At 41.6% G+C, this 12,555-nt stretch overlaps 1 protein-coding gene across 4 annotated transcripts in view; it reads right to left on the reverse strand.

Annotated features, from left to right (window-relative positions):
* Positions 1-9,147: 9,147 nt before the first annotated feature.
* Mybpc1 (myosin binding protein C1) overlaps positions 9,148-12,555 on the reverse strand; it is a 75,430-nt gene continuing 72,022 nt past the window's right edge. For 2 of the 4 annotated variants that reach the window (XM_051206349.1, XM_051206347.1), the window contains one exon: positions 9,148-9,419. In XM_051206349.1, coding sequence (XP_051062306.1) covers positions 9,319-9,419 — 101 coding nt within the window. In that variant the 3' untranslated portion in view covers positions 9,148-9,318. Of the gene's footprint in view, positions 9,420-10,508; positions 10,552-11,912; positions 11,972-12,555 lie in introns of all 4 variants that reach the window. The other 2 variants (XM_051206348.1, XM_051206350.1) reach the window with 2 other exon arrangements.

Here is a 12,555-nt window from a genome sequence, read left to right on the forward strand (position 1 = left end):
TTCCACTCCTATTGAAAAGTGAGCGAGGGCACGCTGGAGAGCTACCTGCCCACTTCAACCACAGGGTTATGTTCTGAATTGTTTTCAATGCACTTCTTAAGAAGGATAATATTTTATTAATTTATGGGAATTCCATACAAGGATTTGATCATAGTAACCCCTTATTCCTCGTCCCAACTCCTCCAAAGCCCACTCCTAAATTCCTAACCTCACAACTTTATGTCCTCTTTGTTAGAACTGGTTTTGGTAACCAGTCAAGTCCAATTTGTGCTGTGTGTGGAACCATCCCCGATGAAGCATCCTCAACCTACCAGAGGCCACGTCCTTAAAGAAGGCTGAGTCTTCCTGTCCTGGCAGCCTTCGGCTGTCAGTAGCTCCTCAGGGAGAGGCAGCAGAGGACCCCTTCCTCCTCTACTCTCTAGTGTTGACTGACTTAATTCTGTGCAGCTCTGATGAAGGCAATCACAGCTTCGGTGATCCTGTCATGTTCAGGGAATATTGCTGCCATCCAGCCCTCACTGTCCTCTGGCTCTTATGACCTTCCTGCCCTCTCTTCTTCCGTAGTCTGTGAGTCTGGGGAGAAAGGTTTGACACAGATGCCCTACTTGTGGCTGAGTTCTTCTCTGAAGCTCATTTTTGGCAGTTTGACCAGTTGGGAGTTTCTGTGTTAACCACCGTCCACTGCACAAGGAAGTGTCTCTGGGGACCTGAGAGCTACACTAATCTACGAGTATAAAGATAAGAATTTAGAGAGCTGTGCCCTTTTAGCAAAATAAAAGTAGTACGCTTGCCCCAGGGGCCTGTAAGCTCCACCTCCAAAAGTTCTTAGTTTTATAGAACCAGGCATGCATTTCCTCCTGTGGAGTAGGCCTTAAATTCAATCAGAAAGTGATGGGTTACCTTCATAATATTTGTGCTATTATTACACCAACGGGAATATCTTACAGATCTGGTCATTATCGTAGCTCAAAACTTGGTAGCTCTGTTGATGACTCTCTCTACCCCCAATTAAAGATGGGCATGATGAGGTTCAAGCTCTTGTCCACAATTACACATACAGCCAATACAGTGTTCGCTAGGATCTGAGTTTATACATTCTTATTCCAGAGCCTTTAATCCCAACCTACAAAACGCCACCTAATCCATGATGTGACCAAGAACAAATTTAGCATTACTGGTTTATAAATCTGAAATGCTCCAATGCCCACAACTTCTGGAGCAGTGGTATGATGCTTGCTGCAAGTGGAGTATTCCACAGCTGATGTCATAAGACATGTTAGTCAAAAAAGAGAAAAATTGTGTGAGAATACCTGCACACAGTTTACAAAACACATATGAAACAAGTTGGTTCCTACACCCGAGATTTCTCATTTTATGCATATACACATAATCTGAAATCTGAAAAATATCAAAACTTGAAACATTTTAAAATATGAAATAGTGAACATGTAAAAATATAAAAAACCTTAGATGGGGATTTACTTTTGCCAGTATCGAATAGTCCAGCTCCCATGTATCGTGTAGGCTTGTGCCCTTATAGTTAGTCTTGAAGGTTCCATAAAGAATTACTTTCCTAGACAAGGAGCAGAAAAATACAGCAAAGAAGAATGAACTCTGGAGTTCATGGCTTCTTTTCTCAAAGGAAAGCAAGGTTTTGCTCTTGGCTCTTTTGCATAACTTGCATTTCAAATTTTCTTCAACATCCATCATGTTTAAGCCAAATTTCCCAGAAATGTTACATAGTTTCACGCAGCCATGGTAAGTACAAATTATACATGAAATAACTACTTCAAAACCGAGTTTTCACTGGTTTGAACCAAAAAGCAAGGCTCCAATAACCAAATTATCTGGACCCCAATTTGATCATGGTACATTGTTTATTTGTATCAAATTTTACACCATATCCAGTAAGTACATACAATTAAAATACTGGCTTTTAAAAAGGAATCACTTGGCTAGACTTGCCAAATATGCATGTTCACAATTCTGACTTGATTATTATAGTTGTGGGGTCCTATTTTGAAAACACTTGTTTTTTAAGATTTTATTTTTCCTTTATGCATTTGAGTATTTGTCTGCGCATATGTATGTGTACTGTGCACCTTCGTGATGCCCTAGGAGGCCAGATGATGGTGTTGGATCTCCTGATATTGAATTACAGGTGTCCCTAAGCTGCCATGTGAGTGTTGGGAACTGAACCCAGATCTTCTGAAAGAACAGCAAGTACTCTTAACCATTGGGACATGTCTCCAGTCCCATAAACACTTGCTTTTATTAGATTTACTTTGATCTGTCTTAATACTTTTGTACTTTGAGATAGTAAAGTTCATATTTTATGTAACTATGGTATCTAACAAAATATGTAGATATTCAGTGTTCAATAATAAATCAACTAAGACCTTTGCTCTCCTCTCTAGACATACTTAGTGTCCACTCAAGATCAGAGAAAACAAAACAGAACGAAACAGAATTTCACAACAGAGTCCCTGAGATGTGGCAACTGTGCTTTTTATCTGAAATTGCAAAAGCAATCGAGGGTTAAAGAAACTGCTCTCCCCTGGACAGTTATTTGCCCTCAATCATGTTTCGACCCTTAATCACTTTTAATGGTTTTTTCCTGAGTCCACATTGTTCTGTTAAAATGCTTTGCATGGTATGATTTGAGGAACCCTAAAGGGAAGCTCCCTCCTCAAAAATGTCTTTTTCAACACCTTTGATTGCCTGTGGCTTGGGGGCTTAGAAAGAATGGGTTAAGCCACATTGGGATTTTGAGTTGGGTCATTATTTGGAGGGGTGTTATGGGTTGAATCTGCACTGTGCCACAAAGATTTAGTTTGGGGCACTTGACCCCCAGCTGATGGCAGCATTCTGGGAGGTTGTGTAACATTTGCGCAGTGTGGCCTACCTAACAGGAATTGGGCTTTATAAGCTATATGCACTTTTTGTTCCAGCCAGAACACACAGTTTCTCATCAGCAGAGGTCTATGGAGCCTCCATGACATGTTCCCATGAGGGGGCCGAGCCTTTCCCACCATGGAACCGGGAGCCATAAGAAATCCTGAGGTTGCTATGCTCTGCACATCACTGTTGAGCCACTTTTACTGTAAAGTAGTCCAGAGCCAGTCAGCTAACTTCTGATTGGTTCCTCGCCACAGGGAGGGTATCTGACCTCCTAGATGGGCAGGGCCAGGAAGCTCAGCACATTTTGCTGAGTCTTTTCTGCAGCCTGTCATGGCTGCGAAAGCAGGGGACTGGGTGAGGGTCTGGTCCCTTCAAAGGAAAATAGAATATCTTTCCTTTGGGACATCTGAGAGAGAGGGGTCCCACATAAATAGTCATACAGAATTAGACCGATGTGCACAGATGTCCTTGGGGATCTCACTGAAATGTAGATTTGCGATTTGTAAGTCTAGACACTCCCGGGTATCCAAGTGGGCCATGAAACCACCCTTTGAGTAACAAGGGGTCTAGGCATGTAGCCTTAGAACACACCACTGTGACTGACTCCTTAGGGCCCCATCTGGAAGTGGATAAAGAGAGAAAAGACTGCTAGAGTAATTAAAAGATAAAGAGGAACAACTGGACTCTATTTCTCCCAACACTGATGTTTTTAAGACACAGGCTTGCCAGGTGTTGGTGGCGCACGCCTTTAATACCAGCACTTGAGAGGCAGAGACAGGAGGATCCTCTGTGAGATCGAAGCCAGCCTGTCTACAGAGCGAGTTCCAGGGCAGGCTGCAACGGGACACAGAGGGTCTAGATAGAAGAAAGACAGGTATTTAAAATTTTATATTGTATTCTACAGTTTTTATTTTACATATATTTAAAGGACATAGTTTGTACCAATTATGAACTCTACTTGTAGAGCAATGGCTGCCTGCTGTTGAGACCTGGGTTGTGGTGGTGTCGGAACTTTCCTGAGATAACACTGTGCCTCTCAGGCTAGGAGACCTTCTGCACCCTGACAATATGCCTGAAGAACGCAGCATGTGTTTAAACATCTGCGAAGGGAAATGTCTTAATATTAATGTGTCCTGGCCGAGCCAGAAAGGGTGAGACCAGCTCACACCGTGGTTTCACATCGCAGGGTTCTCTTTCTTTTTGAAAGGAGGCCCCGGCAGGAAAGGGTTAAGAAGCCACTGCTGGGTTGATGCTTGCAAGGCAAGCCTTTTCAGTGAGCACTTCCTGCTTTAGCTCCTTGCCTGCTAACATTATTTCTGGCTCCATTTCTCTGGCAGCTCTTGACTGCCCTTCCCTCTGTACAAATAACAGTGTTAATCTGTCTGCCCCTCCTCCACTTGCTGAATGCTGCTCCTAGGTCTTGGCTGGCACTGAGTCCTCCTGTGTCACATGCTCCTGGTCTATCTCTCAGTGCTTAACTCCTTAAAGGAGCAAGTACTGAGGGCTGAATTTGGCCACAGTTGGTGTCTGTCACTAGGAGGACTTGAAAGCATGAAATGCCTCAGGAAAGCTCATGTTACCCGTGGGCTGCTGGCTGCTGTAGGGACGTCCATGGCACTCTGCTTATCAGCTGCTAGGAAGAGCTTAAAAACAGCCCCCACTAACAGGTTCTCCCCACAGCAGCCCACTGTTCACCCCAACCACCCTCCCCGTGCAGGAATAGCAACCGAATTCACCGTGACCCCAGTGGACACCCAGGTAACAGGCTGGAGAAGGCACTGCAGGCGACACTTTCTTGGCTCCTTCATCCCTGGAATCTTCCCCACGGCCGCATGATGTTTTATTTTGAAACATGGCTCCCTTCCCATTTCCCATGACCCTTTGTCGTAATTCTTGAAGAAGGTTGCCTTACAGTTTAGGAGTGGTGGCTCCTTGTCACAGAGCTGGGCATGAATTTTGCTTATCCTTTCTTAAATTTAAAAAAAAAAAAAAATTAAGTTGAGCCGGGTGTTGGCGCCTTTAATCCCAGCACTCAGGAGGCAGAGGCAGGCAGGTCTCTGTGAGTTCGAGGCCAGCCTGGTCTACAGAGCTGAGTTCCAGGATGGGCTCCAAAGCAAACAGAGAAATCCTGTCTCAAACAAAAACAAAAACAAAACAACAAAAGAAATTAAATTGAATAAAAATATTTTTAAACTTAAAAATTATAAGCCAGCATGTATAATTTAGTATGCAATGTATTTTAATGTTTCCTGGCCCCCAAGATTGGAATGAGTTGAATGAACAAGAAAACCAGGAATGCATCCTTTGTCTTAGGGAGTTAACAGTTCCTGTCAGAGAGCAGGTAATGTAATATCTTAGGAGAAAAAGTAGATATGCTGAATGAGCCGTATGAAATATTTGAGTCGCCCCAAGCCACCTTTGAGTCCTCATTCTATGTCTGTCCTGGTATTTTCGCCCTTAGAACCTCCTTTAGACATTGCTGGGACCAGCACCCCTGGGAACACAGAGAGCTTGCCCGGTAACTTTAAGAGAGCAGTGCCAACCCTTAGAATAGGGTAACAGGTTGTCTCACTAATGGATTTGTTTCTCCAGTCTAAGCTTTTATCAGTATTTAATTACAAAGGACTTCATAAGTTCGTGTAGCCATAACTTAAATCTCTGGTGCAAGAATAGCAATTAATTGGAACCCACAAAAATAGGACAGTTTCTTTTAGACAACTAATAGAAGTAAGCACACTCTGAGAGGTCCTAGGCTGCCTAGTCTCACGGCCAAACTCTAGTCATATCTGTTTCCCCGGCTTCCCGGCACACTTAGTATTTGAATGGTGTGATTGGACATTATCCTGAAAACTGAGAGCTCTAGGCATTCCTCTCAAGCTTTCTAACCCAGGATGCAATTTGTACCATCAGAGTTCTGATTCTTAGGCTTTCAACTGTGGACTTTACCCAGTGTTCACTTTGTGAACAGAAAACTGGCTGTCCAGTCTCTGTAATTTATAACCAATACCTTTAGACTCAATCTCTTCCTAGAACGCAATCACTTGTCTATCTAATCTAAGCTAACCATCCACCTCATGTTGGTTCTGTTTCTCTGGGCATCCTAATACAATGTGCAAAATAGCGGAGTCCCACACTTGTTAGAGTCACCTGATTTTTGAATCAACCATGCACTCATCAGGGTAGACTGAAGACCAGTGGCCTTACCTTCACTCTCCCCCAAGCGCTGCGAAAGAGCACAGTTGACCGTGGCTTTATCTCTGTTGAAAAGTTGTCACTCCATCCCCAACCTGCAGCCACGGTTTCATCACCAGTCACCTCTGGTGCTGCACATTTTGCATAGAATTGGTAGCAACGTGAGCCCCCTTTAAGGTCCAGGCCACCCTGGTCTCTGGCCCAGCCTTGGGTCTTCCCTCTGTCTCCTAGTCTCGCTGATTCCTTTTCTGTCTCTGTCTTGTTCCCTCCTGCGGTGGTCTTTGTTTTCTCTGTCTCCCAGTCTGCCTCTATCCCACTCATGTCTCCATTCCCAATAATCCTCTTGCATTAGCTCTGTTACATTTGGCGCGACCTCTTAGTGGCTCACCTTGGCCAGGTCCGGGAGCTACCTTTTCCTCTGCTTTATCATTACAGTCTCCATATAGGATAGGGGGTTTTTCAGCCTACTGGTTTGCTAGGGAACTCAGGATCACATTTGATATAGAAAAATAAAATAGTGTATCCTGTCCTGTACAGTGATTCTAACAGATATATAAATTGCATTATCCAACTTTGAATCCATGCATGAACTCCGTACCTTCCCTGCTTATATGAACATAAGTTCCCGAGTTCCAAGCTGAATCTATCACTGCGCAGAGAAGGCAGAAACTCAGTCATTTGTAGGGCTAGTATTGTTTCCAAGTTCAACATGAATAAGAACATGTTACCTTTTCTCCATAATGGACCTAATGGACATTTTGCTACTTCCATATTAATTTAGACCGATGCATTAGGCTTTCTTTTAAAATAAATAACAAGTGTGATCTTTTAAATTCTTCAATGATCTTCCCCAACCCACCCCCAAATTTGGTGATTTTCCTGTGATACAGTTTTTCTTTAATGGAGTGACATTTAAACCCAGTTGCAACGAAGTTGTAGGAAGATTGATGGCAGGGACAGTTTCTGACTTGTTTTGCTCACCAGAGACGACTTCTTGCTTGGAACGTTGTAGTGTCTAAGTATGTTTGCATGAGGAAAATATCATGTATGGATAAATAACATTACTGAGTATAAGATATAATTAAGGGTAAGTCATGAGTGAGGAAGGAAACTCTGGGAGAAAGCTTTGGAGTCACTTTTAGACTGTGTATAGATGGGCTAAGAGACTGGATAGTGCAGGACTCAGCAGAATTGGTCAGCCAGTATTATCAGGAGGCAGCCAGCGCGGCTATTGTTCTGAGCCAGCCAGCAGAGACATGCTGCATGCTGGCTTTGCTACATTGTCATTTATTTGGTGCATTCTAGTCTTCATGTGTTTATAAATGAGCTAGACTTCGTTTGTGCAAAATATTTTAGTCATTAATGTTCAGATAGATTTCCTAAAGTGAGGGCTAATGTTATATTGATGATCAACTTTATGATTAAAAGTTTCAAATTCTGTGCTTCAGAGAACTATAAAGCAAAATTGGACTTCCTCATGTTAAGGGCTGCTAAGGGTTGATTTTTGTAATGGCCTGGTCTTGTACAACTTTAACAAAACGGATGTTTCTGTGCCTGTGAGCAATAGCTTGCTTTGCCCAAGATGACCTGCTGCTTGTGCATAGACAGAATGTAACTTTGTGTCCTTTGCCTTAAAAGCTCCTGACTGAGGAGGCTGGGCGCTGCCTCCTTTGTTAAAATTTATTCATAGTGTTGGTGTAGGCCTTTTAATCCCAGCACTGGGGAAGCAGAGGCAGATGGATCTCTGAGTCTGAGGCCAGTCTGGTCAAACGCGTGAGTTCCAAGCCAGCCAGGGCTATGCAGAGAAACCTTGCTTTGAAAAACCAAAACAACAAAAATCATGGTCAGAATGGTGAATCTCTGAAGGTCACCAGACCCATATCATTTGGGGTTTTGTGTGGGTTTTAGGCATTCAACAAAATCCACCTTTTTTTTTTTTTCCTGGCCAGCCTTGATAGCCTGTAGGATCATTGAGTATTGGAAGTGAAGAACTTGGATAGGGCCAGTGTTTGGAGGGAGATGCCAGCAGGTTCTCGTTGCATAGATTGTGGGGGAAGAGGCATCAGAAAACCTCCAGAGGTGTAGGTAAGGATTTGTCTGTAGTACACATTTGTGGGACTAGTGGGAAAGCTATAAATACACCAGCTCAGGACACTGAGAAACAGGCCTTGAGAAGTCCCTTTAAAAGGGTCAAGTCGAAAATGCTACAGAAGCAGGACCATGTAGGAAATCTCCGGAAAGCAAAGTGTCTCAAGGAAACAAAACAACAAACACCCATCCCAGGCCGCCTCCTGCTGTAGGGCGGCTTGACTCTGGCCACATTTTGATACCAGCCTGACAGTCAGGATCATGGACTGGCATCCCTAGTGGATCTTCTGACTGAAAACATGACTCAAAAAAAAACCAACGCAGGTTTGGACAGACTAAGATGGCAGAGATCTGTATTGTTCTAGATAAAAACTGACAGACGCTTGAGAAACAAGGTAAACCTGAACGAAAAGGGATAAAAGAAAAATTTAAACTATGGGGAGGGAGAAGAGAAGCTAAAGAGTTTTGACCGCGGCTAGAGCACCAAGAATTGATGTTTCCTATTTTATATGTAGCAAGACAGTGACCTACACAGTTTGGCAAAGAGCCTATGGAAGGTTTTTTCTTACCTAAACTCTATTCAGGGCATTAGAAACTGGCTCGAAAAAGTATATAACTTTGTTAAGCTTTAGCTATGTGGATGAAGTCAGACATACATGAACAATTGATCAAAGCCAAGTTTGGTGTGTCACACCTGTGACCTCAGTCCTCAGGGGCTGTGGCAGGAGGCTGGCCATGAGCCTGCAGCCAGCAGAGCACACAGTGAAAAGTCAGTCAAGAAAGATGGGTTTTCGGGATTCTATTATGGTGTATTACATTGTGAGTTTTACCCTGGGAACGAAAAGCATTCAGAGATACTCTTACAAACCAAGATAATGGAGTTTCCTATTCTACAGCTGGCTTTTTAGTAAAGTACAGTGAACTATAAACAAGGCTATAGTGAACAAAGTGTGACTGCAGAAGAGATTTTGTTCGCTATTTTTAATTAAGCAATCTGTGCAAACATTTTTTTTTTTTCTTCAAGGTTAGGAGGAGAGAAAATGACCACACTTGGAGGGCTTAGAGAAAACCAGAAAGAGCTTTCTCTTTTCAAACAAATTTTAAAGCAGTGGTGTTTCTAGAGGCAGTGCCCAGCCCTCAGTATTCCTCGGGGTTGCTTGATTGTAAGTCTCGCAAATAAGAATCAATTATGTTTGGAGGCACACCTTGCAGGAGGAGCCTGCAGAACGACAGCCCACCTAGAGAAGACAAGAAGGAAGAGGGGGCAGTTAAAAGGACGTGGAAGACCCCCGGAAGGATGCTCCTGGGCTAGCTGCCTGCAAAGGGGGTCAATTTTGTTCTTATTAGCTACAGAGACTCACTCAGTCCCCACTTAAAATCTTCTCCTGGTAATCCCATGTTTAGAAATGAAAGTGCTTGGCATCTCAACAAAACAACAGCAACATCAAGTTCCTGGCAGATCCGTAGTAATTTATCCCCCTACCATTGTTCAGTCTTGGTTTAAATTCCTAGTGCTCTCAGAGAGGTTTGGAGTCATCTCCAAATTATGTAAAGCTTCTGACTGAATAGCTGTGGGTTGTCAGGAGAGCCACTTCCCAATTCGTTAATGTTGTTCTTAGTTAAGTACAGAATATTCTGATTCAAGCACATTGGAGAAGAAAAATATTGGCTTTAAAACTGACCGTTTATAAACTGTGCAAACACTAGAGCTAATTCCCTCTGAAAGTGAGAGAAATGCCAATATTTCACACCTACCTTCTGAATTCCCATATTAAAAAACAAAAACAAAGTATCATTCAAGAGAAAACCCACAAAACCAGAAGCCTGGACTACCCTTTAGTGAAGTATGCTTCACTTCTTGCTAAAAAAAAAAAAAAAAAAAAAAAAAATCATGACCAAACAAAAACAGCATGCTGTTGGAACAATCTTACAACGTCTTTAATGCAAATTTGAGAAGCTCATTCTCCTTAATAAGAAAGGAAACAACCAACCACGTCACATATTGGTAGAAATGATGCCACTTATATACACGTCCATTCCTTGATGCAAGTAATTCAGAATGCATGGCTACCAACCATGTCATCTAGTCACATCCCACATTCATGCTTCTGCCACATCCAACAACTTGCTGCATGTCAAGGAGAAAGGGTTGCGAAGGGTCAGTATTAGACGTTCATTGCAAGATCCAGAAATACATGTTAGAACTATGGAGTTAGCAGGTTCTGTTTTCATTGGATTATGTAATGAAAATCATGCCATACTCCACAGGCCAGGTATGGCTTATGACATTCATAAGCTTCATATGCTAAAGCCATATGAAAGCTTACCTTAGGTGACAATATACATTCAAAAATCCTTACTGTGCTACAACTAAGGAAGAGAGAGAGAAAGAAAAAGAGAGACGTGGTGAGCATTAAGAAAGTGTAACGTCAAAGTTGAGTATATGTTGGAGGTGAAATTACGGTCACGATTATGATGAGGTGATTTCATTAATCCTTAGTCGGGTAAATGACAAAGGAAAAAGTGAAGGGTATCACTTCAAGAGGGTCATTAATATATAAAAAAATTAATAATATGCATAACCACTTTGCTAGAGTAGGTGGCAAAGCTAATCTGACTAGTGAATATGGTAAGAGCTTCCAAACTGTTAGCTTAAAAAATACCCTACAACATATATATATCGTGTTTTTCAACAAAAGAAAAACATAGACAATACTGGAAAATGTTAGTGTTCATATATATATGTTGAAATTCCAAAAGGCAAAATTATCAAGTGTAAATATTAAGCTAGTGCATTTTATAATATTCTGTTGGGACTGATTATACCTAACTGGTCTAAGTAAGTCTTAAACTCAAGCTACAGTGTCTGTGCTATAACCTACAGCACCTCAAAGGAAGAACTCTGGTATTCTATTTTCTCTTTAGTGCTGGCATTACCTCTAAATTCAAAAGGCAAATGCTGGAAGCTCAGCATGGATATACATCGGAGTTTGATGCAGGTTGTTTAACCTAGCTCCGAAACTCTTAATTAGCGCTTCCAAGTGAGAGTGGTCGTAAACATAAAATAGGACTTTTTCTATGTAATACATTTTTCATAAGGCCCTGGACTTTTGCTTCCTTTTAAACTCATAAGCATATAAAATAACTTGGATACCAAACTGTCCAATAGATGTATAGGTTAGATATTCTACCAGTGAAATTGCAATGGGAAAATCTTACATATGAGAGTTTCTGAATGTTACACCAGTCTTTGTATCTTCCATCGAAAGTGCAGGGAGCATTGCCCTCTGTAGAACTTAGTGGGTGGGAGGTGCTCAGTTTCTGAATTCCACCGCGAATATAAATTCCCTATGCTAGACGCTATCTTCAAGGACCAACCTATCTATATTCACTTGGAAAATGAAGACATGAGGTAAATGTCCTCGTTTTTGGATAGTCATCTATAAAATGAAGATTTCCTCAAGCGCCGCTTTCTGGCATTGCTTGTGGGGACAGCTGGTCTGAGGAAAGGTATTGGTTCTGCATTAATTAATATCCTTGGATAATTTGCCTTCCTCGTTCATGGCATAAACATTGTATGCCATGAGCCTCTAAGAAATACAATTAAAAGCAAACCAAAAAAAAAAAAAAAAAAAAAAACCAAACCCAAGCTTTACATGCAAAGTGCACTTTCATGTAAGAGGAATGGAACGGAAAATCGGAATGTCCAGTGGGACATGAGCTTTTTGAACCTGTTGCTGCCCCTCCAGGGAGACTGGCTGTCCAGGGGTATTTACGCCTTGATATATCACTGCAGAATTAGAATATTTGTACCATATTTATTTATTCTCATTGACAGTCTTACCTTGTAATGCATAGCTTAGCTCATCTAAGTAACCCCTTATCCAATAACAATTTCATGATATAGCCAGCTTTGTTTTTAGAACCAAACCCTTTATCGAAAGAAATCACAGTTGCTACCTTATCATGACTTACTTACAAAAGAATGCATTTCCTTATTATTAAATTCAGCCTTTACTCAATTCACTATAAAATTACCCAAAACATGCATAACATCACTTGTTTGTGTGGAAGGCTCCAAATACTGAACCATGTATGAAATTATCATTTTATGCCCTTAATATTTCATTATTTTTAAGGCATGATGATATGACAGTTTTTTTTATTTTGCTTTTTGGATGATGTTAGAAATTTATCTTGAATAATACCTTGCACAGTGAGTTTAGAGCCCCGATGAGTTTTACGTGTGGCCTAAATCATCACTTAAAGCTAAGTATAGTGGTTAAACCTGTAAGGCTTTCTCAATAGTAAGCTGTGGAATTTTTTTGTGGATATTATATGTTTATGACATAGAAATAGTTCTCTTATCACTCT

The sequence above is a fragment of the Phodopus roborovskii genome, unplaced genomic scaffold, assembly GCF_943737965.1.
Source record: "Phodopus roborovskii unplaced genomic scaffold, PHOROB, whole genome shotgun sequence".
Lineage (NCBI taxonomy): Eukaryota > Metazoa > Chordata > Mammalia > Rodentia > Cricetidae > Phodopus > Phodopus roborovskii.